We start from the raw sequence: 22,551 nt of genomic DNA, 5'->3' as shown, positions 1-22,551 counted from the left end.
CCCTCTCCCCACTGTTTACACAGCTCTCAAACTCAAGGGGCCAGGGCATTTCCCCTTTTCTTTCCATAACAAGATGGGAGGAAATCAGCTTTATGTCAGCGATTCCTGTGGAGGAGCTCCCGTGACCACAGGCCGCGATTTTATCAGCCCTCCACACAAGACTGCTTTGTTTTGATTTAACTTTCAAAATTACTTTGCTCCTTTTGTGTGAGAATAACTCAGGGGAAGGTTCATTTTGGTGAAGATGAATATTAATAGGCTGAAGGAGACTTATCCAAAATAGAACCGCAGCTCACTAGAATAAAGAAAGCCGGTGCTACAACTGACTAAGCCATCAATCCAAGGTGAGAAGACTGAAACAGGCCTAGTGTCAACGAGGCCCTCTGAGTAAGCGCACAATGGGCATGGCTGGGTATCTACAGTCAACACACCAAGAATGAGTGGGTCACCCAAGGGATGGGCCTCAGAACTGCTCACACTTGGGAAGCCGCAAATTCTAGTCTTGGTAGCATCTGGGGAGACACTGACTGGCTAACCATTTGAGGACGACAGGCGGACAGTGGTGGCTGTGGCCAAGGTTAACGGGAAGACTTGTACAAAGGACACATACAATCATGTCAGGTGGCATAGTTGTAGGAATGCAGGCAATTTTGGCAAAGGGGAGACCCGGTCCCCAGTGGTGGTGGTAGTGGTGGTGGTGGTGGTGGTGGTGGTGGTGGTGGTGGTGGTGGTGGTGGTGGTGGTGGGGTGCCGCCCTCTCGGGCCGTGGTGTGACAGCAAGGCACGCGCCTTTAGCAAGTGAACAATTGCTTTTGGACAACGTTCAACGGAGGAAGCCATTAGTACTGATTCAGAGCACAGTGCCAGCCCAGAAATCCCTTGACAGCTGGCACAGTGGCTGGAGCTGCTCCTCCCAGCACCTGTGGCCCACACAACAGCAAACAGCTGGAGGGTGGGTGGCGCTAACTTACGTCAGATTCAGCAGTGAGGCTGCTGTAGGCTGCTGCAGGTTGTGCCTTAGTCTGAGCCGTGGGGTGGGGGGGTCGGAGGGGGACTGCTAATGTGAGAGCTGGGGCTGAATGAAGACAAGAAGCCAGGACTTGACACTTAGAACACGGGCTCTCGAGAAGGAACTCTTTGTGACGTGTGCATGGGGACCCGAGGGTGAGCCAGAGCTTCAGTTGTCTTCTGGTTTAAGGGTCAGGAGCGCTGAAAGGATCCTGCAAACCTACTCGTCTCTCCCCTCCCCCTCCCCGCCACCCGCACCCACAAGAGAGCACCTGACCAGGACAACAGCACCTGACCAGGACAACATGTCCAGGGTGGAAAGTCAGGCCTGAAAATGGCCATCATCTGCAGTGGGAGCCATCAGCTAGAATGTCAGTGTACAGTCTACATCCGGCAAGGCCCCTCACAACTTAGTCAGAACTAGAAAGACGAGAGACCATGCGCAGGAGCAAGGGCATCAACTCTTTCTTCCCGGGCCTGCAGCTCTTGCCAGAGTTCATCTTCTGGCTCGTGTCCAGCGGGTCTGCATCAGTGACTCACACCCAGGCACTCCCAGGGGCATCTGTGTACTCAGGGTACACAGTTCAGGACCACACCTAGGCCGCCCGGTACAAAACAGAACGCTTTTCCTGATTACAACCGCTTGATGCAGAGAAGAAAGTACAATAGGGAAAGGAGCCCTGCCTCCCTCCTGGCAACCCCTCGAGAGGGGCCACAGTGTGCCCCAAATTCTCAGGCTGCAGTCCTGGCCCCAGTACCTCAGAATGTGGTTGTCTATGGAGACAGGGCCTTCAGCAAGGTGATTGAGATGAACCCACTGGTTTGAGGGAGGTGGAGCAAGGCATGAATATAGCGACAGAGGGGACAGAGACAGCATGGAGGACCCGGCACCAACAGGCCAGAGACGGGTGTGTGAAGACATCAGCGCTGCTGAGACTGATGTTGGACTTGTGGCCCCCCCAGAACTGTAGAGCAGTTAACTTCTGTTGTTTACAGCACCCCATCTGTGACCCCACTACTGCAGCTCTGGTGAACTTTTCACCCATCCTCCTGAATGGTCATTCTCAGTCCTTTATGTACCGTTTAAGTGAAAACACTTCTTAGGTGGAAGTTTAGCAACTGTTTGAGACTAAGTCACAAAGATGCTCGGGAGGTCTAGCACACTGATGCAGCTGGGTGAAGGAAATACTGAAAAGGCTTCTGAGACAAGCAGGCCCCCGAGAAGGTGCTGGGACAGGCCTGGGGACAGAAGGATCACTCATTGCCACTGCTAAATGAACTAACTAACGGCAGGGCAGGCGTTTAAGCCTTCAAAACAACCCCACGGGACCAGTGTGGCTCTCTTCAAGCAGCAACTGGCTGGAAGCAGGGCAAAGAGGTGGCAGGCCAGGACATACACCTTGGATCCCACACCTTCCTAGAAGACATGTGTCACCTACGACCACACATTCAAGCTCCCAGAATGGAGAGCGATGATGTGGATACTGTGGATGATGTGGATACTGTGGATGATGTGGATACTGTGGATGATGTGGATACTGTGGATGATGTGGATACTGGCATGCCAGAGACAGGACAAGTTCAGAGGTGGCTCTGGAATGAGCACATCTTTGCCTCCAATCTTTCATTGCTCGAGATCGCCTTCCTTTTGGCTCAAAAGGGATTTCAGAGTGGGCTCTGTGGAGTGGGACTAGAGACCTCCCCTCCGAGTGACTGCAGCACCTCAGCTCTTCTGCTAGAGTAGGGTACAAATGCCAGTCTCCACGGCAGAGCCCACACTTAGCATAACCCCATGCTGACAGCAGACTTGAGGGGGCTTACAGTGACAGCCACATCACAATACAATTAAAGGTTGATGCAGATTAAAAATCACAGCAAGGAGGGGGTACGGTGAGACCTAGGGGTGAGATCTGTGGCAACATAACCACACTTCAAGTCATGTTTCCTGGCAGTCAAGGTAACAGGTATTGGGGCAGGAAAGATGGCTCAGTGGTTAAGAGCACTTATTGCTCTTCTTGTGAACCTGGGTTCTCTGCCTCCTCATCAGATGGCTCATAACTGCCCCTAAGTCTAGTTACGGGGGCTCTAATGACCTCTGTCCACTGAGAGCATCTGTACATATATGATGCACATAAACTCATGCACACATACACATAAGTAAAAGATAAACAAATAAACACTTTTAAAAATTGACAGTACCCTATCCCAAGTTCTTAGATACAAAAGCATCCCAGAATAGGCACCCCCTCAGAACTCTGAGATATAGAAGAATTCGACTAGTTGGAAGTATGTCTCACACAGAATGTCCACACTGAAGGCTCCAGATGTCCTAAGCGTCTAACAAGTTTATACATAGGAAACTGAATGTTGGACTATGAGACTGGGAAGGACTCTAGTCGTCTGTTGTAGGTTCTGGCTCCGAAGAATACCATGCCATGTCACCTGGATGCTGCACTGCTCCCCATCAGCACCACTCAGAGTGAGCCGTCCAGGAGGCTGAGGGTACCCAGAACACAGCTGCACCACTTCGATGGGGTCCCAATCCAGCCATCTAAACAATGTTTCCTAAAGCAGCCGTGAGGCCTTAGCCCCTCTCCACCTTCAGACAGAGAATCTGCTGAGATTTCCCTGCCCGTTCAATGGCCATTGCTGCCTTCAGGCCAGATGACTGCTGCCTGAAGACCACACTCACTTTCTATCTGTCACCAAGGGAACAAGGGTATTTAAACAGCTTGAGTGTGATAGCTTAGTGATCACAACGGTTGAAGAAAAGGCACAAGAGGCACCTTCGGATGCAGTGAGAGGCCTCTGGACATGAGAGGAACAAATGTGCTCCCACCCCCAGCACTGAAAGCAAGCAGAACTGTCTGTCAAAGATCTATCATGGCCGCACCGGCTTGAAAGTCACATACAGGCTGCAAATGTTTTCACAAACCAAACTTGTATTCTGTCTCCTTCTATGAATCATACAACAGAAACTGTTAAAAGTGAAGGTCTTGTATGGGGACACAGAAAGCACTTCACAGGTTTACTCACAGTGGGGGCTACCTGTCTAGCTATTCTGGCAGTATGACACACACTTCTGCTTGATGGGGATCCCATCAGGCAGGCCTCAGAACTGGTGCTGGGTCCTGGTCTATGGCCAGCCAAACAGGGTTCAAGATGGGTATTATGTCTCCTGGGAGAGATACAAGGGACAACATACTCAATTCAGAGCAGGAACATGCTGTTCTGAAATGCTAAGTGGGAAGTAACACACTCTAACCACAACCCAAACCTCCTGCTTTGGTTCAGCGAGGTGAAGTCTAGCAAGGGATGATGCAACAGGCTTATTATTTTTATGTGTCTGCAGAAGGGCCAAACCTTCCTTTCTTCGCATCTTCATTTCCTCCTCCAGAGATTAAAAAAAATTACCCCGTAAACCTGCCTGAAGTTCCCCTCCAGGCACCTGCGTCTCCTCTTAGTTACACGCTCAGGGCTCGCCGTCCCACAACTGCCGGGTAGCCCTGCAGATGTAGCACCTGCCGGAATCCTCACACGTGGTGTAGATCAACACAAGATGTCTAGCCCAACACCCAGCCAGCCATTCGAACACACCTCAGTGCCCCGGTCTCCTCTCCTATTTGCGTACACCCGGACAGATGCAGCCTGGGCCTCTTAGGCTCGAACGCACTTGCTTCAAAAGCACGTCCAAGGCCTCTAAAGGCAGCCAGGTGGACAGGGTTCCTGGCAGTACTCAACGTGACAGAGAACGGAGTGATAATGGCACCCAGATTCTCGAGCACGCAGCGTGCACTAGCCGACACTAGAGTGGGTCCATGCCTCTTGGTGAGGTGCATTTGCTTATGAGCCCAGCTGTCCCCAGCAGTTTCTTATTCAGAAAAGCAGCACAACACTGTGGAGCGAATCTAAAACTCGCTCCACTTGCCTCAGCGGAGAGACTGAAGCGTTCGCCACCTCTATAGTCATTGAACAGAAACAGTGTGGGCCAGGTTATGTGTGTGAACAAAGCCTGAAGCCAAAATGCCAAACTGCTTCCTCCAACTGCAAGGGAAACTATGTCTCAGACAATGGCAGGTACCAGTTCACCTAACCTCCTAGTGACTGCTTTTGCTCCAAGAGACCTGCTCATCTCTAAATTCCTGTGACTAACATGTGAAGAGACCCATCCTTCTGGGAGTCAGGCCCGAGTGTGGATTTCACATTTGATATTCAGGTCTTTAATGGTGCTTTTCACAACAGTCTAAGAAAGCAGCTTATCTTGTTAAACTTCAGTTTTCAATTAATGAAGGCCTCTGGAGAACGTGGCCCGAGGCCATACATCTCTGGTTGGTTTCATCCAAGCAAGCTATAATTTAGGCCTCTCCCTTGCTGGTGATTTATAGGAGCCACCTTCGTTTCTAAAAGCATGGACGCAGACAGCACACAGTGGCTTCCCTTTCTTAGGAGGCAGAGACACGGGCTTCACATTTAAAACACACAAATGCTCGTGTGCACAACACTTCAGAGAACTGTGTTTCTGTCAACACTGATCTGTGGGCCACCTTTCCGGCTACACTGTGACTGGTGCGGGTCTCTGCTGTTGTCTACACACACTTCAGTCAATTCATGCCTGCACATGTCGGGCTGAGGAGGAAGCAGGCAGTGCAAACCCAAGATGCACTCTTTCTCGTGAGCTCATTGCCCCATCTGCGGGGTCTCTCTTAGCTTTAGACTGCCCACGGCCAGGACATCCCCATTAACCAAGAGCATTCTCTGTGAATACTGACTCAGGGTGGACAATCTGACTGAAATCCTAAAGAAGCCACAGAGGGTCATGGAAGCCAACTTCAAGGTTGGGATGGGTTGCAGAATAAGTTTAGCTGCTCCTCGAACAACTCTCTGAAGGGCTGAGGGGCTTTCAAATGCCCGTAAGTAGACATCTTATTCCCAGAATTAGTGCTCACAGCTGCTGGGGACCGTAGGGCTTGCACTTGATGTCACTTCCAAAAGACGAGCTGGCCAGGCCTGGGTAGAGGAGCCACAGCTAAGGCATGTGGACAGCACTGATGATGGCTACTGGAGATGAGTGAGGAGTGGTTGGTCTCACATGGACACACCCCCTCATGAGGATGAAGAGGCTTCAAACACAGGCTGCAAGGCCCAATGCCCGGGCACCACTCAGCTAAACACAGACTGCTTGCTTTCCCCAGGACCTCCAGACAATCAGGTTCTCTGAGCTTCTCTCTGGACCCACTGGCCTCCCTGTGCTGTCCAGCTTCCCCCAAAGCCTCTGCCATCCTCCTGAGTCTTCCAAACAGTACCGCACTGCGGAGTGGACAGCAAAGGTTAGCATGGTTGGTACATCACCTGGTTATAGCTTGATCAGGCAACATCTTTCAGGAGGTCTCGTCCCTCCCTAGTGTGGCTTTGTCCCCTCCCTCCTGAGCTCTAGGAGAAGCACCCACTCCACAGTAGAAGACACCACCATGGCCCTACATTATCAGCACCAGAGGACCACCATACACCTTCCAGGGAAAGGGACCAAAGACAACTTGCCTCTGCAGTATTCCTATAGAAACACAAAACCCAACTCTCATCCCGTGGAAGCACCAGGTAAAAGAAATGCAGGGAATCTAGAAGCTCAAATTGTCTTGGGCCCTCTACAAGTGTCGCCTCTCCAAAGACAGAGGCACTAACAGAGCCGACGTGCACCTTAGTATCTTAATTCAACGCGTGCATCTACACTGGGGCTTGGATGGGTGTCTGCCCCCTGTCTGTCATTTTGGGACAGATGAGAAGTTAAAGTCTACAGTCCCAAGACAGCATGGGGTCACTATCCATCAGTGGTCATGACTGTTGCATGTGGCCAAGATGTCCTTACTCTCAGGAAGCACACACTGCAGTATTAATAGGGAGGGGTCTTGTGAGAGTTCCTCACCCACACTGGCATGCCAAGCAGGGTTGTCCTTGCTCAGGTCTTGTTTAGGTGGCCATATTGAGATCTCACAGGGCAGCTTCCCTGTCCTATAGAGAAGACACACCCTTGCAGCACATGCCCTGTTCCACTGGTTTGCACCCCTCCTTCTCTGCTTACAGGGGTTCAGCCTCCACCGCTCCACCTCACACTGCCCCACTGTTCTTAAATGTACTCATCATACAACAGCTACACAATGGGATCTCTAGTCCCCTAGCCGGTAACTTGGGAAGATGTCCTGCCGGGCTTTGTAAGGTTGGTAGCAATAAAAGCTAACTAACACTAGAGAGAAGATAACCGCCCCGATGCAGACACTAAATTGTAGACGCTTTGGTGCATCCTCTCAAGTAGGCAAGGGATGGGCAGCAGCTCAGCAACGGTTCAACTGAAGTCATTATTCTCCCACTTCCTGCCTGGCTTCCTGTCCCCAGTGTTCAACAATGGACCATGGCTGTGATAACAGACAATGGCCTGCTCTTCTAACCAGCCAGACTGGTGGCTGCGGCTTTTGAGGTCACTGTGTCAATGTCCTGAGTTTGAGTTTGACATTTTGAACTGGCTGCTGTCACCGACCATTTGGAGAAGATCTGCCTTCACTGTAGAGGAATTAAGGTCTAGCCTAGAACCTATATCCCTCCTCCAACAGCCAACTAAGAAAGCTCTAAAGCCCTTTATGAGCGACTGCACTTCAGCATGGGGTAAGATATGCTAAGGGTTGGCAAGATGGTTCAGCTAGCAAGAGTACTTGTCACAGAAGCGTCACAGTCCGAGTTAGACCCCAGCCACCCACATAAAAATGCTGGAAGTGATGGAATGTGCACCTGTGACCCCAGGACTGGAGAGACGGGAGGCAAAAGAAGAATTGTCCAGAAGCTTGCAGGCCTGCTAGTTTGAAGCAGAGAACTAACTCCCAAAAGTTGTTCTCTGTTCTCTGACCTCTATACAAGCACAGTGGCCCACAAGGTGTGTTACACACACACACACATACACACACACACACACACACACACACACCAAAAAAAAAAAGATACATAAAATAAAGTATAAAATCTTGCAAAATAGTACATGATGTTTATTTACAGTGACTGTGTTAAAAGGATGGGAAATAACAATGTCACATCTCATTAAAAAAAAAAAACCAGACCATCACAAAATGCGTACTTAAACATGAAACTATAAAATAACATTGGCAGGGAAGCGGGAGGCAGACCACACACAGCCCTGGTCTCATTCTCTATCAGGCCAGCTGTGTGAGTGAAGAATCTGGGACAGTCCATATCTCACCAGCACAGAACTTGAACCATTCATCACCGGGATGCCCTCCCTGAGGGGCCAGCCACAGCATGTGTCTGCAATCACCTCACTTTGACCATCCTTAACCACTCACAGTCCCCAGGGAGCTGCATCGAGCAGGCTCACCTGGGAGGGCCTCCTAGTCCTCTGTCCATACCTTATGGTTTGAAGTGAAACTTGTACAAACTATCCATCAGACGCCTGGTTCTGCAGACAAAGGCTTTGATGCAACCCAAGAGTGGGGTGTTGTGCCAGCTCATCTCAGTGTACAAGTCCCAGCAGTACAAGGACCTGCCCACAGCCGCGTCTCTCCTGAGGCATCCCCACCCACCAGATCCAGCCCCAAGGGCATGCATCTACGATGTTCCAATACAGAGGCAGCATCATAGCCAGCTCCTATCTAGACTTAGATGTCTCTATGTTCATCAGAAATGGCATGTGTGGTGGTTTGAAAGAAAATGGCCCTCAAACGGAGTGGCACTATTACGAGGTGTGGCCTCGTTGGAGGAAGTGTGTCACTGTTGGGGGTGGGCTTTGAGGTCTCTTTTGTTCAAGTTTCCCTCAGTGTGACCGTCATTTGACTTTCTGTTGCCTCTAAGTCAAGATGTAGGACTCTCAGCTCCAACACCACATCTGCCTGCATGCCGCCATGCTTCCTGCCATGATGATAATGGACTGAACCTCTGAAACTGTAAGTGAGCCCCCTCCATTAAATGTTTTCATTTATAAGAGTTGCCATGGTCATAGTCTCTCTTCACAGCAATAAAAACCAAACTAAGACAGTATGTCTTCCTGGACTCTGGACTCAACTGCAGTCCAAAACTAAAATGTAGTCCCCTCTTTCTTGAACAGCCTCATGTTCCCTACCCTGCCCTCAACAGAAGGACCAGGCTCCTGAACACACCATAGCCTCACACAGTCAACAAGTTCAGTCACCACAGAAACCTCTTTAGAGAATCCAACGCAGAGGGATTAGTGGATATAACTGTAACGGTAAATTATGAAATCAACCAATCTTCCCGAAAGAGTGCCATTTTGGATCTAGACTAAGAAGGAATTTACATTCTGTGAAGTGATCCACGTCAGGGGGCGGATGTCAAGCTTGTGCCAGCTAAACACAATATCTCAAAAAATTCCTCAGTCCATTCATCAACATGACAGTTCTCATTTAACGACAGAAGCATGACCATAGCGCGCGCACACACACACACACACACACACACACACACACACACACACACACACACACACATCCTCCAACACATCCCACGGAAAAGCAGGAAGGGGGCCAGAAATTATTTTCAAGGTCCAGGGCTCCCTCACAGATTTGCTACTCAGAAGGAAAAAAGACCCCTCAGTGGGGGTGGGAGGGTTAGGGTGGTGGTAGTTAGTGGTGGTGTCCCCGTGTGCCTGAGGAAGGTCTGAGCAGCTCTGTAGGCAGAAAAGAAGACCCCAAGCAATCCATGGGGAAACATTCACTTACTTTGGACCAACTGGCTACACAGGAGATATCTATGTAAAGACAGAAACATCTCAGGGTCCTAGGCCTGGCACCTCTCCAGACAGAAGAGAGGTTTCACTTGAATGAATGAGAAGGAGCCAAAGTTACCTCAGGACACTTTGTTAAGTAACTGGTCACCCCACTCACAGTCATCCTGCACCTCAGAAGCAAAGCCTATACCCTCAAAAGTGGATTCCATGGGAAGTGGGGTACCAAACGGACAAACATCCTCATTTCATCAAGAAAGCATCAAAACTGTTTTTAAACATACTGCTGCTAGAAGATGAACTAAGTGGATTATTATTATTATTATTATTAAAATCAAGAACATACCCGAGAAATCTAGGAAGCAGCTAGCTATCCTTATTTAACCTTGACTAGGTTCACATCATAAGCTATTGATTCCTGGCCTCCTAACACATTTCAATACCAAACTGTGAAATGTCCTCAGCACCCCTTGCTGGGAGTCCTGGCTGAGGGACAGTGTAGAATTTAACAACTCTACCTACATGGAGAAGCACCGTGCATGAACTGAAAACTATGTGTTCCATACTTACGTGGGACTATTTCAAAATGTATATAGATGACCTTTTAAAAGAATTTTAAGCACGAACATGCTGAGGTCTCTCATATATAAAATACCTCTTGCAGCTTCTCACTGTATGTCAATTAAAGGCAAGCACTCAGAGGCAGCAGGAGCAGAAGTGAGGAGAGACATGACGCAGGCTGCAGTTCATCAGCCTCCCTTTATGGGGGTGGGTGGGAAGGGGTCCTTACCCTCCTCGTGTAGGATTCATTGAACTCGTCTCCAATCCGCCGAAGCTCCTGTGCAATCCGTATCTCAGGGCGAACGTCTGCAGGTTCCTCCTGAGACTGCCTTATGGAAGCTGTGTGGGCACAAAGAAAGCAGAAATCACGCCAGGGGCCACAGCACTGAGAACCGTGTACACGACTTTCCAGGAACAAACCCATCTCTCTCACTCTCGCCCGTTTGGAAGCTCTCCGGTTTCAGCGACTCTCAATCTGGCGTTAAGAACCGTGAAGGAAGTATCATTTTAGCCAATGCCCTAGTTAGGCCTCTGTTGCTGCTGAGAAAAGGGTTTGTTTGGCTCATGCAGCTGATCACAGTCCACCGACTGTGAGAAGTCAGGGCAGACACTCAAGGAGCAGAGGCAAACGCAGTAAGTAGCAACCTTGCTCCTTGGCTTGCTTGCCAGGGCCTGCTAAGCCTGCCTTCTCATACGACCCAGGACCACCTGCCCAGGCTGGCCCTGCCTGCAGTGGGCTAGACCTTCCCACATCAATCGTTTATCAAGAAACTACCCACAGATTTACCTACAGGCGACCCGACGGGGGTAATGCCTCACTCAACTAAGATTCTCTCTTCCCGGGAGACTCTAGCTTGTGTCGTGTCAAGTTGACCAACAGAACAAAACCAAACCAGGAGAGATATGTGACATAGAATAACTCCACAGAATTAGAAGAATCAAAAGTATCCTGGCCCAGCCATCCTCTTTCAAAAAGAATCCTAAACAGCACAATGAGGATCACCAAAGAGACACTATAGGGACCGACGACATGGCTTCGTCGCCAAGGCACTGGCTGCCAAGCCTGACAACATTGAGTTCGATCCCCGGAATCTACACGGTGAAGGCGGAGAACTGACTCCACAAACTGCCTCTGCCTTACACACATGCACACAAAATAAAGGTGATCATGATTTGAAAAAGAAATCAGTACCCGGGTGGCGATGGTGCACGCCTTTAATCTCAGCATTTGGGAGGCAGAGGCAAGTGGGCCTCTTGAGTTGGAGGCCAGCCTGATCTACAGAGCAAGTTCCAGGACAGCCAGGGCTACACAGAGAAACCCTGTCTCAAAAGGCAAATAAACAACAAAAAAAAAAAAGAAAGAAAGAAAAGAAAAAGAAAGAAAGAAAGAAAAAAAGTAAAGGAAGAAAGAAAGAGAAATCAGTGACAAAGCCTAGCATTCATGGGGTCCCAAAGTCCACCCTTAGAACTACACTAGCAAAGAAAAAAATACATAAAACACTAGAGAGCACAAAACTTTAGTTTCTCAGTAAAACACTCACTTTGGGCTTAGAACAAGGTACAAGTTGCTGGGAAAAATTCAAACCTGACGAAATGGGGAGAGCTGAGCTGCTTGGCAGGTGGGTTCCCACAAAAGCAGGGTCAGTGATATCCAGAGCTGGTCCAAATGGGAGCGTAAGTGCATGTTTTCACTATTAACTCAGTCAACAAAGACAGATTCAAGTCTGCTACACCACACGAGGGGAGGAAACGCTTTGGGTCTGCGAGTAAAGGTACTTGAGAAGAGAGAAAAAGATTGGATCATGGCACCATGTGGGCGAGTTTGAAGCCAGCCTGACCTACACATGTACATCTGTGGGTTCTGGGTCAGCCTGAGCTAGCTATATAGTGAGATCCTGTCTCAAGAAAAAAATCATGTTAGGGAATTAATACTGTAACAACACAAGAATACACGTTGTTCAGAGTTAGTAACAGTCCAGGAAGAGACTCCTGGACTCCTTTATATTTTAAAAACAAGCACAAGGAACTCCCAACTAAATTTCCCACTCAGTAAAGCAGTAAAAACCTGAGGTTCTTGGATTTCATAAAAACATTAATTTTTTTTAATTTTGTAAGAGGTCCATAAATTGCAGATTCATAACTCTACAAAAGCATATGAAAGCGAACACTTCACGACTTGGATAATTCTTTTCGAATTCTTGTCACATCTTCCCTAACCAAGGAAAGTCAACAGTGGTTCAGCAGAGTGAAGGTTTGACTCTGCACGCAACCCCAGCACCACAGAATCTGAGACAGGAGGAGAGTGCTTGGCTACATAGTGATGCTTTATCTCCATGGGGGCGGGGTGGGGTGGGGTGGGGGAGATCAAGAGCTTAAAAGAGAAGCAGGTATTCCATAAGGCCTCAGCAAGGGGGAGCTCTGTGCCCCACCAAGCTACCTACACTCTGAGTATCAGAGGGGATGTCACTACAGGAAATGTTAGTAGAGACAGGAAGTCTTATGGAGGAGTCAAATTTTTAGGCTAAGTCAGATATGGGCCCTGAACACACATCCAGTCACACACACACAAAAAATTTACACTGTCCATATCTTTTTAGCATAAATATTTCTAATATTAATGTTACTATTAAGTCTACTAAAACTAAAGTTTAAATAATTGGCAAAAAAGACAAAAAAAATTCAAGGGTAGACACCATGCCAGGCGATGATATCAGTTCCCGGTCTCTTCCTGGGTTCTTGGCTTTGTAAGGGTTTGGTACCACAGGAGCCAAATCATTATCTTTGTTTGTTTGAGACAGTCTCGCCATGTAGCCCGGGCCTCTCTCAACCCTCCTGTATCACCTTCCTAAGTGCTGGGATGACAAGCACGTACTGTCACCCTGGTCATGACCAGAGTTTTTATACTATGTGCTGCCAAGCCCTCTCCGACTTAGGGGCCCCTTCTGCTGAGTGTCCCCCGTCCCCCGGGGAGGCACACCTATTACCTACACAGCTGAGCAGGTCAGCGAGGTAGGCCACCGTGCCACCATGACAGGTCCCATCACCCACCTCCCTGGCTTCATAATTCCACTGTTTCCCCCAAACACACGGAAGAGAGATATCTAGCTTCAACTCTGGGGTTGGAAATAAAACCCAATTACTGAAAGACAGTGGGGGGAAAAACAGATCATATGCTTGATTTATAAAGTTGGTGGGGTGATCAAGCTTGCCGGTCAACTTATCCAATGATCAATATGGGGTAAGATTCACTTATTTACTCAAGGAATGATCTCGAGCCATGTCGTTCTAGGAGGCCAAGCTGAGGTCTCATAGATCCGAAGTTCTTGTTGACTAACAATGAATTTCCTTTCTCTTCTCTCCTCTCTCTGTCTCATGTAGCTCAGGCTGACACTGAACTCTTGAACTTTTGCCTCCTTTTCCCAAGTGCTGGGACTACAGGTGTGTGTCACCATTTGTTTGGACTTCGATACTTACAATGTGGTTCACACTTTTGTCTTGGTCTGTTTAAAACCTTCACAGAAAATTGCTGTAGCTCTCAGCAACCCCTTCTGAACTCAAGGAAGCGTGCCTTCTTTGAGCCACCCGTTTGGGATGGTTTGACTGGACCCTCTCATGAAGCAGCGTAACCTTTCCCATGCATCTCATGTCTGGAGCCATGTTGTTCTTTACGTACAGAGAGAATTACGCTTTAATAAGCATCACCATCTTCTTCCACTGGAACACAAAACAACGGCCAACTCTGACTAATGCCTCCACACTGTAAAAGAAGCCTTCCGGCATTCTAGCTGATCCTTCTCTCACGTGTAGGCTTCCGAAGGTGGTCTGTTTCATGTTTGGCTGGGAACTTAAAAACCACTGAAGGAGCTAGCCTGGGCCACAAGTTGACTTATCAAAGCTCACACCTAGCAAGCACACCCACACGGCTAGCAGCCATGGATCTCTGGTGGCCAAACTCAACTTGTTCAGAGATAAACGCCCTGTTGTTGGAGGAGATAAGCAGACAGCCTGTTTCTCCCATAAAGAACAGCTCAATGGCTGTTAGTACAAACAGGTGCATAGATACAAACAGATCCCCACAGCCCAGCAAGGAGGGTCAGGGTGGGAGGGAAGAGGAACCTAAGGTCCACAGACCTTAGAACTCTGAAAACACACCGAACAAAGACCAGAAACAGTGGCTAAACCCAGGGCCCTGATCTGTGATTTCTGAGAGCACTTAGGAGTCAAGAGGGTGTATTAACCCAAGATACTGGTTAGACTAAGCTTAGTCTACACTGTAATTGGCAGGCAATAGCTCTGGGTTAGTAAGTAGGCTACCAGCCATACTTAGGTGTAATTTTCAAAGGCTATTACAAAACAGTATTGTACAGTATAAACACCACTCACAGAGGCTAGTGTGTCTTAGACATGCTAACATACCACCCAGCCTTGCTTCTTTTTTTTTTGTCTCACTATGTAGCCCTGGCTGAGCTGGGAACTGACTATATAGACCAGGCCGGCCTCAAACTCAGGTCCTGCCCCTGCCTCCCGAGTGCTAAGATTAAAGGCATGCACCAATCATGCCTGGCTGTTTTTTTGTTTTTTTGTTTTTTTTTTTAATGATCAAGAATGTTTATTTCTTTTTGCCTGTGATGCTAGAGATCCCAAGGCCTCCAATGTGATGGGCAAGTTGTTCTACCACTGAGCCACAGCGTTCAGGATAGTTGTGCTTTAAAATCTTTTTTAGTTTTATTTTATGTGTGTAGCTGTTTGGCCTGCATGTATTTATGTGCATGAATGGTGTCTGCAGAGGTCAGATAAAAGTGTCAGTCCCCTCAGAACTAGGGTTACAGACAGCTGTCAATTGCCATGAGGGTGCTGGGAATTGAACTTGGGTCCTCTGCAAGAGCAGTCAGTGCTCTTTTCCTCTGAGCTATCTCTTTTTTTTTTTTTTTTTTTTTTTGAGAAACAAATAGTATTCTTCTGATCTAAACTGAAAATTAACGGCTAGTATCCACTCCATAAGGCACAGGTAATATGCACACTGTAGATATGCACTAAGCCAGACACTGCAGTTAGTTGTACACTTAAAAAAAAAGGCCTTTGTGTGTCTATGCGTATGAGTACATGTGTTTATGCTGGTGTGTGTACAGCCCAGAAGAGTGAGGTAGTGGCATTCTCTCTCTCCTCTTCCCACTGCTTTTTGAGTCAGGGTCTCTCTCTGAACCCAGCTCACATTTTCCTCCATTAGGCTGGAAGCCAGAAGACCCCAGCAATCCTGCCTCTGTCTGTACTCTGACCCGGGGTCACAGGCATGTGTGCAGATGTCTGGACTGTCACTTGGGTGCTGGGATCTGAACTCTGGTCTTCATATCTTGCAACAAGTGCTCTTAACCAGTGAGCCATCCCTTCAGCTACAATATACTAAGTTTATATGTATTTAAAAAATCCTATTTAAAGTATACTAGTTTTAATTAATATGGTATACTGTTCAACAAAATACACCTTATTTCTCAGGTGACAAAATATTTTCTTTGGAGTATAAGGATAGGGTGTAGGGAAGCTCTCCACTGAGCTCCCCAAACAGCTTTATGCTAGTAGGTACCATAATTGGCCCTGTGCCTTGTGAGACCAAAGCAGAGCAAAGAATGGGGTCCAGCTCGTCCATTCTATAATGTGCAGGTGAGCTAGAAGCGGGGTTTTCATTCCCAAGGCGGAGTGGCTCAGTTTCCTCCCACAGTCACCCTGAGCATTGACGACCACAGCTGTGGTACACAGCCACCACAGTTGTTGATCTTCTGAAGGTGCACCTGGAGTCTGTGGGCTGGAGACACAGTGCTCTGAAACCATGCCACACCACCTTCCTGACTCCTGTTCACTCTGTCCTGCACACACCCGCTTACTCCCACAGTCAGCCGGCCAAAAAGGTAATCGCCATTACATTTTCAGTCTTTAAGATGGGTAAGCATCAACTATAAATATTTTATTCTACTAGTGATGTGCCTGAGAATCATAAATGTTCACATGTGTTCATGATAAAGTGGTTTACAAAAGCTCCCCTAAGCGAGAGGGCCACACTTCTAAACCAACGAGGAGATTTTACATGCACATAAATATTATTCAAAGGCGAAGCTCTCAAGTCACATTTTTACTCTTGGAACACAGTTTCAGTATTTGAGAAACATTTCACTCTGTGAACCTGGCATGAATGTGCGTGCGCACATCACACACACACACACACACACACACACACACACACACACACACACACACACACCAAGCAGATAAAGCAGAGTGCTTGAGACCACACATGGACTGTGAAGCTGTGACTTGCAGCAAGACTCCAACCCTGCAGACCACTAGCCTGCACCAGAGGGGACTTCCCAGGCCCAGGTTTGTTCCTCTTTACTGTTAACAAATGCCACTATTAAAACTTTCTTATGTGCTGGGTCAGACACGTGCAGCTTCGCCAAGTGTCCTCTGCCCGCTGAGTTTTCATACAACTCCAAGGAATAATCTTTTGAAATCCAAAGCATGATTTTCTATGGCACGATACCAGTTCGTTTTTCTACGCAGGAGGAGGGGAGGGAAAGGACATTCCTGATGCCAAAGGCCCTCAGTGATGCAAGATGTGGGTCACTTGGCTAACAGTTTTCCAACTCATAAAGTAACACAAGATCTTCAAAGCTCGATAACCAAAAGGATTAATAACTTGGATAAGCGGTTGGGAGTGTAGTCAAGCTGTGACTTTGCTGCACTGAACAGCAATGTGTTCAAAGAACTAAGGCCACATTGTGGCATTCATGGCCCTTCTGCCAGGCGTCCTGGCCTGCAACAGTGCTGTGAACCAACACAGACATTCATCCTAGCACACTTACAATCTGGACTGCAATCTCAGCCCAGGAGCCGGCTAGCTCAGTCCCCATGGCTAGGGGGCAGCCCCTGGTCTAGTGCCCCCCATTACCACTGGCATTACAGTGCAGTGGTAGCAGATGCCAACTCGAAACCTGCAGGAGGATTTTAGCCCCGTGTCTCTGGATGGTCAGGAATCCACAAAGATTAGATTTTAAAGTAATCAGCATGAATTAAACCAAATCTGTATTCAACTCAGAACGGGACAAGGATTCCCTGATGTCCAAGTAGACACGGAACGTGTGACTTTGAAGAAACTGTTGCTTATTTCAAATACACAACAGAATACACTGAGACAGTCAAGTGCCATCAGTCCCTGGACTGTAGGAAGAAAGAAGATGGCTACCTCTCTGGAGCCATCCCAAGGCTGTCCATCTCTGTCCCCACCGCCACCCCACCGCCACCGAAGCTCTGACTGGACCACCCACACCTATAAAGGCCTCTCCAAAGATCCACTTGTAGATTCAAACAAGCTATAAAATAATCCCCAAAGAGATACTCCAAATATGGTGGGATGGGTGGGTGGTGTCCGCAGGTGGCCACTTTGATGCTCAATGTTCACTGTTCACTGGGGCAAATAAAAAATTCTGGGATGTTGGATCAACACAGTAATCTGCTTACTTAAATAGCTTCCGAAACAATCTTTCTCCATTCAGACATACCCACAGCTCACAGGAGGAATAGAGCAACCAGCCATCGCGCCGGGGCAGCTTTAAAAGTCACCTCAAAGGGGCCAAGTTGTCCCGTCTCTTCCCAGCCAGACAAAGGCAAAGGAGAGTTGGTGCCACTGCGGTGAGGGTACACTAAAGGCCACCAGACGCTCCTTTTGAAATGTGTACTCAGAAATACCACCCAGAAACCAGTCAAGTCTCCCTCCTCCCGCTCATCCCCTCCCTCAACCTCCTTCCAGGTCTTTTTTTTTTTTTTTTTTTAGCTTCATCATTTTATTTCTTGATAGACAAATTTAACAAGTCCACCGAGTGAGTTGACAAAAATGAAAGCTATTAGAAATAACAGAGGAGCCTGGAGGAAGAGGGCCCAAGAAGTTTAGTGTCTGCTGTACAGGCACTGGTTTGGAACCCTGGCACCCAGCACCAGGGAGGCAGAGACAGGAGGACCCCAGGACTCACTGGCTAATCAGTCAAGTGGAATCTGTGACCTTCAGGATCAGTGAGAGACCCCAGTCTTAAGCTCTAAAGGATCAGAGTGATTGAGGAAAACACTCAACATCTCTGGCCTCTGCACACTGTCACAAGTGCATGCACTCGTGCATGCGCACGAACACACACACACACACACACACACACACACACACCACCACCACCACCACCACCACCACACCACAAACATATGCAAATAAAATTAAAAGGAGAAAGAAATAAAAATAAAGCAAAAGCATGCAGCCTAAGAGCTTAAGCTTCTCTCAATCTGTTTTTCCCTGGTGCACATTTGTGTCAAGCCTGAGTTGTCACATGAATTCAAGACAGCACCTTAAAAACAGCCTGCTAGAATAAAATGCTCAATAATGAAGTGCATGACCCAAAGCCAGAGCTTTCCTGCTCACTCTTCCGGTGTGTCCTCCCCACTGCCTTCACGTAGCCCTGAGCTAATAAGTCATAACGGGCTGCTTTCATCCATTTCCAGCCGGATGGTTTGCAAAGCCCAAGTTAACCAAGGCCGGAGTTGGACAGAGATGTGGAAACTAGTATTCACAGGCCTTTTCTCCTTCACCAAGGTCTGTTTCGTGCAATCAAGTCCAAACTTAGTGGCAAGTGAGATCCAGGGCCTTTTCATTCATCTCTGATTCCACATCAGAAGTCTCCGCTATCACTGCCACCTGAGCTGTCCCCCAAACACACTCTCACATAGTTACTAGACAGGGGAGGCAGGCCAGGAGCCTGAGCTGTCCAGAGACATCTCAGTCCCAAGAGAAGCATGGCATCTAGTGGGAGACAGGGCGGGAGCCCTCGGTGACAGGCCACCGGTTTTTCGGCCCTTCTTCTCACTTCCAGGGTCAGGTGCTGCATCCCCCACTGATGACCACTAAGTACTACAGAGCTCTCTTTGGGGAGCTGAATGCTCCCTTCTAGCCTTCCACCCCAATCATGATTCTGCCCCTAGGGCTGTAAGACAACCCATAATAATCCCTCTCAACCACTCCCCCCTCTCCTTTAAATTATTTTGGATTTGATTATTTTTATTTTATGTATATGGGTGTTTTGCCTGTATGAAGGTCTGTGCACCATGTGCATGTGGTGGAGAGAAGAGAGCACCGGACCTTCTGGAACTGTAGTTTGGTGGTTGTCAGCCACCACGTGGATGCTGGCAATGGAACCCAGGGCCTCTGAAAGAGCAGCCAGTGCCTTTAGGCCCTGGAGCCATCTCTCCAGCATATCATCTCTTTTTAATCAACAAAGCTGCCATCACACTTCCCAAACCTGATCCTAAGCCAGTTCCTCTCACCAGCAACACACCCTGGGAAGCTCCTATGTGCATCACGGTACCCCCCCCCCCCCCCCCCGCCCCATGCCGTACTCCTGAAATCAGTGCTTTGAAGAGCCCAGGGCAGCATTTCATACCCACTGGTCAGGCCAGGACATGGGACATGCCTGTGTCTTGGTCTCTTTGATCCTGTCCCACCAAGTCCCTGGGACAGCTCTATCTCTACCCATAACTGTTGTTTATATTAAGAAGGTTATGGGGATCTGACTGTGCATCTTATTTTAATAAGCATAAATAACTTCAAAACTTAACAGGTCAAATGAAGACCAGCCCTGTATTTGCTTTAGGACAAAAACATAAAACCAATATCCTTTTCTATCAAGACAGCTCATTCCACCATTTACTCCACTAAGCAGTCAAAAGAACCACGTGGAGACCCTTTAAACATAAGGGCTGGAGCCCTAGCTCAGTGGGAAACCCTGGGCTCCACCTCCTGCACCACAAGTATGGCCTGGGCTGAAGACACAGCTCAGTGGTAGGATACTTATCCCACCTGGCACGAGGGAGGCCTCAGGGTGATTCCAGCTGGTAGCTCACACACCAGGAAGACCTGGACTATGGGGTGTGTGTGAGGCCAACCTGAGCTACTCAGGGAGAGTCTGAGCCCCGCCCCCAGCAAGGCAAACATTCCCATCCAAACCGCAAAGGCAACATCCAACATCCAACTCCATATACATTAACTCAATTAAGACTATTTTCCAGAATAAGTAATTTAAAAACCCCAAGTTACTAGCTTTTAGTAACTATAAATTGCTTCTAGACAGAAATCATATTGGGCTGAGGGTAGGGGGGAGATAAGAATTTACCCCATAATATAAAAACTCCTGGGGTCCAGAGCTGACTGTGGTTCCCGTATGTAATTTAAAACCAGTAGCAAAAAAAAAAAAAAAAAAGAGAGAGAGTGACACTAGTTTCCCCCCTAAATTCATGTAAGGTTTCACTCTTGACTGTTTTTTATCTCAGTGACAACAAAGATCAAGACACGGGCTGAAAAACAAAAAAAGGGCAAAAACAGCCTCTGCCAAAGTCACCCCTTAGCTCTTTGTTTTTTCAAATGAAAGCCTTAGTTACAAACTTAGCATTTATAATAGCCATATACAAACTCAGGCAGTAATTCAACACAGATGTACGGTTGTCGTGGGGAACCCGCCGTAAGGACGGAGACAACAAACACTTCCCACTGACGTGCACAGAGGCAGCTGCCTCCTTTTACCCATCCCGCAGGAAAAGAATACGGCCTTCTACCTCCATTCCAGACGCTGCTTTGCATAATCGCAAAGACAATCATCGCGCTTGGACAGTTAATGGTTTAGATGTCTGTCCCAGCTGGGCTCGGAGACTCCTCCCCAGACAACCCCAAAAGCTTGTGTACCTTGAGCAAGCCTCATAGACACATCCAGGCTGAAGGTGACATCGCACCACTGTGGGGCACAACCCAGGCCAAAGCCAGCTCACGCCAACAGAGAGAAATGTAGGAAGAGCTGGATGCCGCTGCCAAAGGAAGCCTGAGCGTTCCTGAGGTGACAGGGTGAGGATTAGTCAGTCAGAGAGGAGGTGGGAGCCAAGTTCCTTCACCACTGACCCGACGGCCAACTTCAGGTGACAGCTAACCTCCGCGGGGCGGACAAGTCTGAGGGAGCTTAAGGAGAACTAGCCCACACTGTACAACTGTTACATAATTGTGCCCCATGCCCTGCCTCCACACAGGTGACTTCTCAGTCAGGAAAAGACCAGACTGAAATAAAGATGAAATGTATAGCTAGGCTTAATAGGCCTGTTCTGATTACAAATGCTAGCTGCGGTGACCACAGGTACCGGAGGACATGGAAAACGGCTGTCAGTGCGAGTTTAAGGCGACAGTCTGCTCCCCTGAGCAAACCCCCGACATGCCTCTCCTCTCACCCACAAAGGCAGGGCCGACACAGCTGCTGTCAGCTCAACAGCTTGAGCCCATTCTGAAAAAATCCCCTGGGTGACCCGGGACACTGGCGTCGCTGTCTGCTGCTCTGACCACTGGAGCGGCCTCCACGCTCCTGTGTCAGGCAAGTGCTCCAGCCACGCCTTATGACAACGGGACTATCCTCCTGGAAGGACCAAGACTCCCTGGGGGTCCCTGGCTAAAACTTCCCACCACTGGGCTTCATCACACTATCAGCGCAGGAAGAGGGTGGACACGAAGTTACACCCCCGTAGGCCAGGCTTGCAGTGGAGAAACCACACAGAGCTGTAAAATCCAAGCCAAAGTAGGAGGTGAGCTGCTACAGGGCACAGCATGCAGAACACCCCTGGCTCTTCATCAACGAACAGTCCATCTTTTTCTCAAGTCACTGAGTCGCTTCGACTGGTTCAGCAGAATTTACGCACTAAGCTAAGGTTTGGATTCTCATATACACTAACGTCATATTTATCCTGACTTCATTGTCACTGTTTTATGCTAAGAAACTTCTCAAGGATCCAAAATCCAGATGAATCAAAACGTAACAAAGCAAACAAACAAACCAAAGCTTCTCTCGCTGGGGATCGAACCCAGGGTCTTGGAAGTGGTGGCAAGTGTTATCCCACTGAGTTACACCCGAACCCCAAGAAAGTTCCTTGCATTTTCTCTAGCACAGTTAGTCTATAGAAAAGTAACACAACACACTCTGTATACCTTCAGATACAAGCATTCCTAAGGGAAAAACAGATCCTTTCCTTCTTAAGTGGCTGGAGACATGGCTCAGTAGTTAGCAGCACTTGCTGCTCTTACAGGGGACCCAAGTTGAGTTCCCAGCACCCACATCAGGCAGCTTACAGAAGCCTGTAAGTGCAGTTTCTGGAGATCCAATGTCCTCTTCTGGCTTCCTCAGGCATTTGTA

The 22,551-nt window shown here is 48.3% G+C and overlaps 1 protein-coding gene across 5 annotated transcripts in view; it reads right to left on the bottom strand.

Moving 5' to 3' along the window:
* Bcl2l11 (BCL2 like 11) overlaps positions 1-22,551 on the bottom strand; it is a 38,215-nt gene that overhangs the window by 3,312 nt on the left and 12,352 nt on the right. For all 5 annotated transcript variants that reach the window (XM_052724691.1, XM_052724689.1, XM_052724690.1 and 2 more), the window contains one exon: positions 10,536-10,645. In XM_052724691.1, coding sequence (XP_052580651.1) covers positions 10,536-10,645 — 110 coding nt within the window. The remainder of the gene's footprint in view (positions 1-10,535; positions 10,646-22,551) is intronic.

This window comes from Peromyscus californicus, unplaced genomic scaffold (assembly GCF_007827085.1).
Source record: "Peromyscus californicus insignis strain IS unplaced genomic scaffold, ASM782708v3 Scaffold_7__1_contigs__length_154581171, whole genome shotgun sequence".
Classification (NCBI taxonomy): Eukaryota; Metazoa; Chordata; class Mammalia; order Rodentia; family Cricetidae; genus Peromyscus; species Peromyscus californicus.
This window is presented reverse-complemented; position numbering and strand designations above follow the sequence as displayed.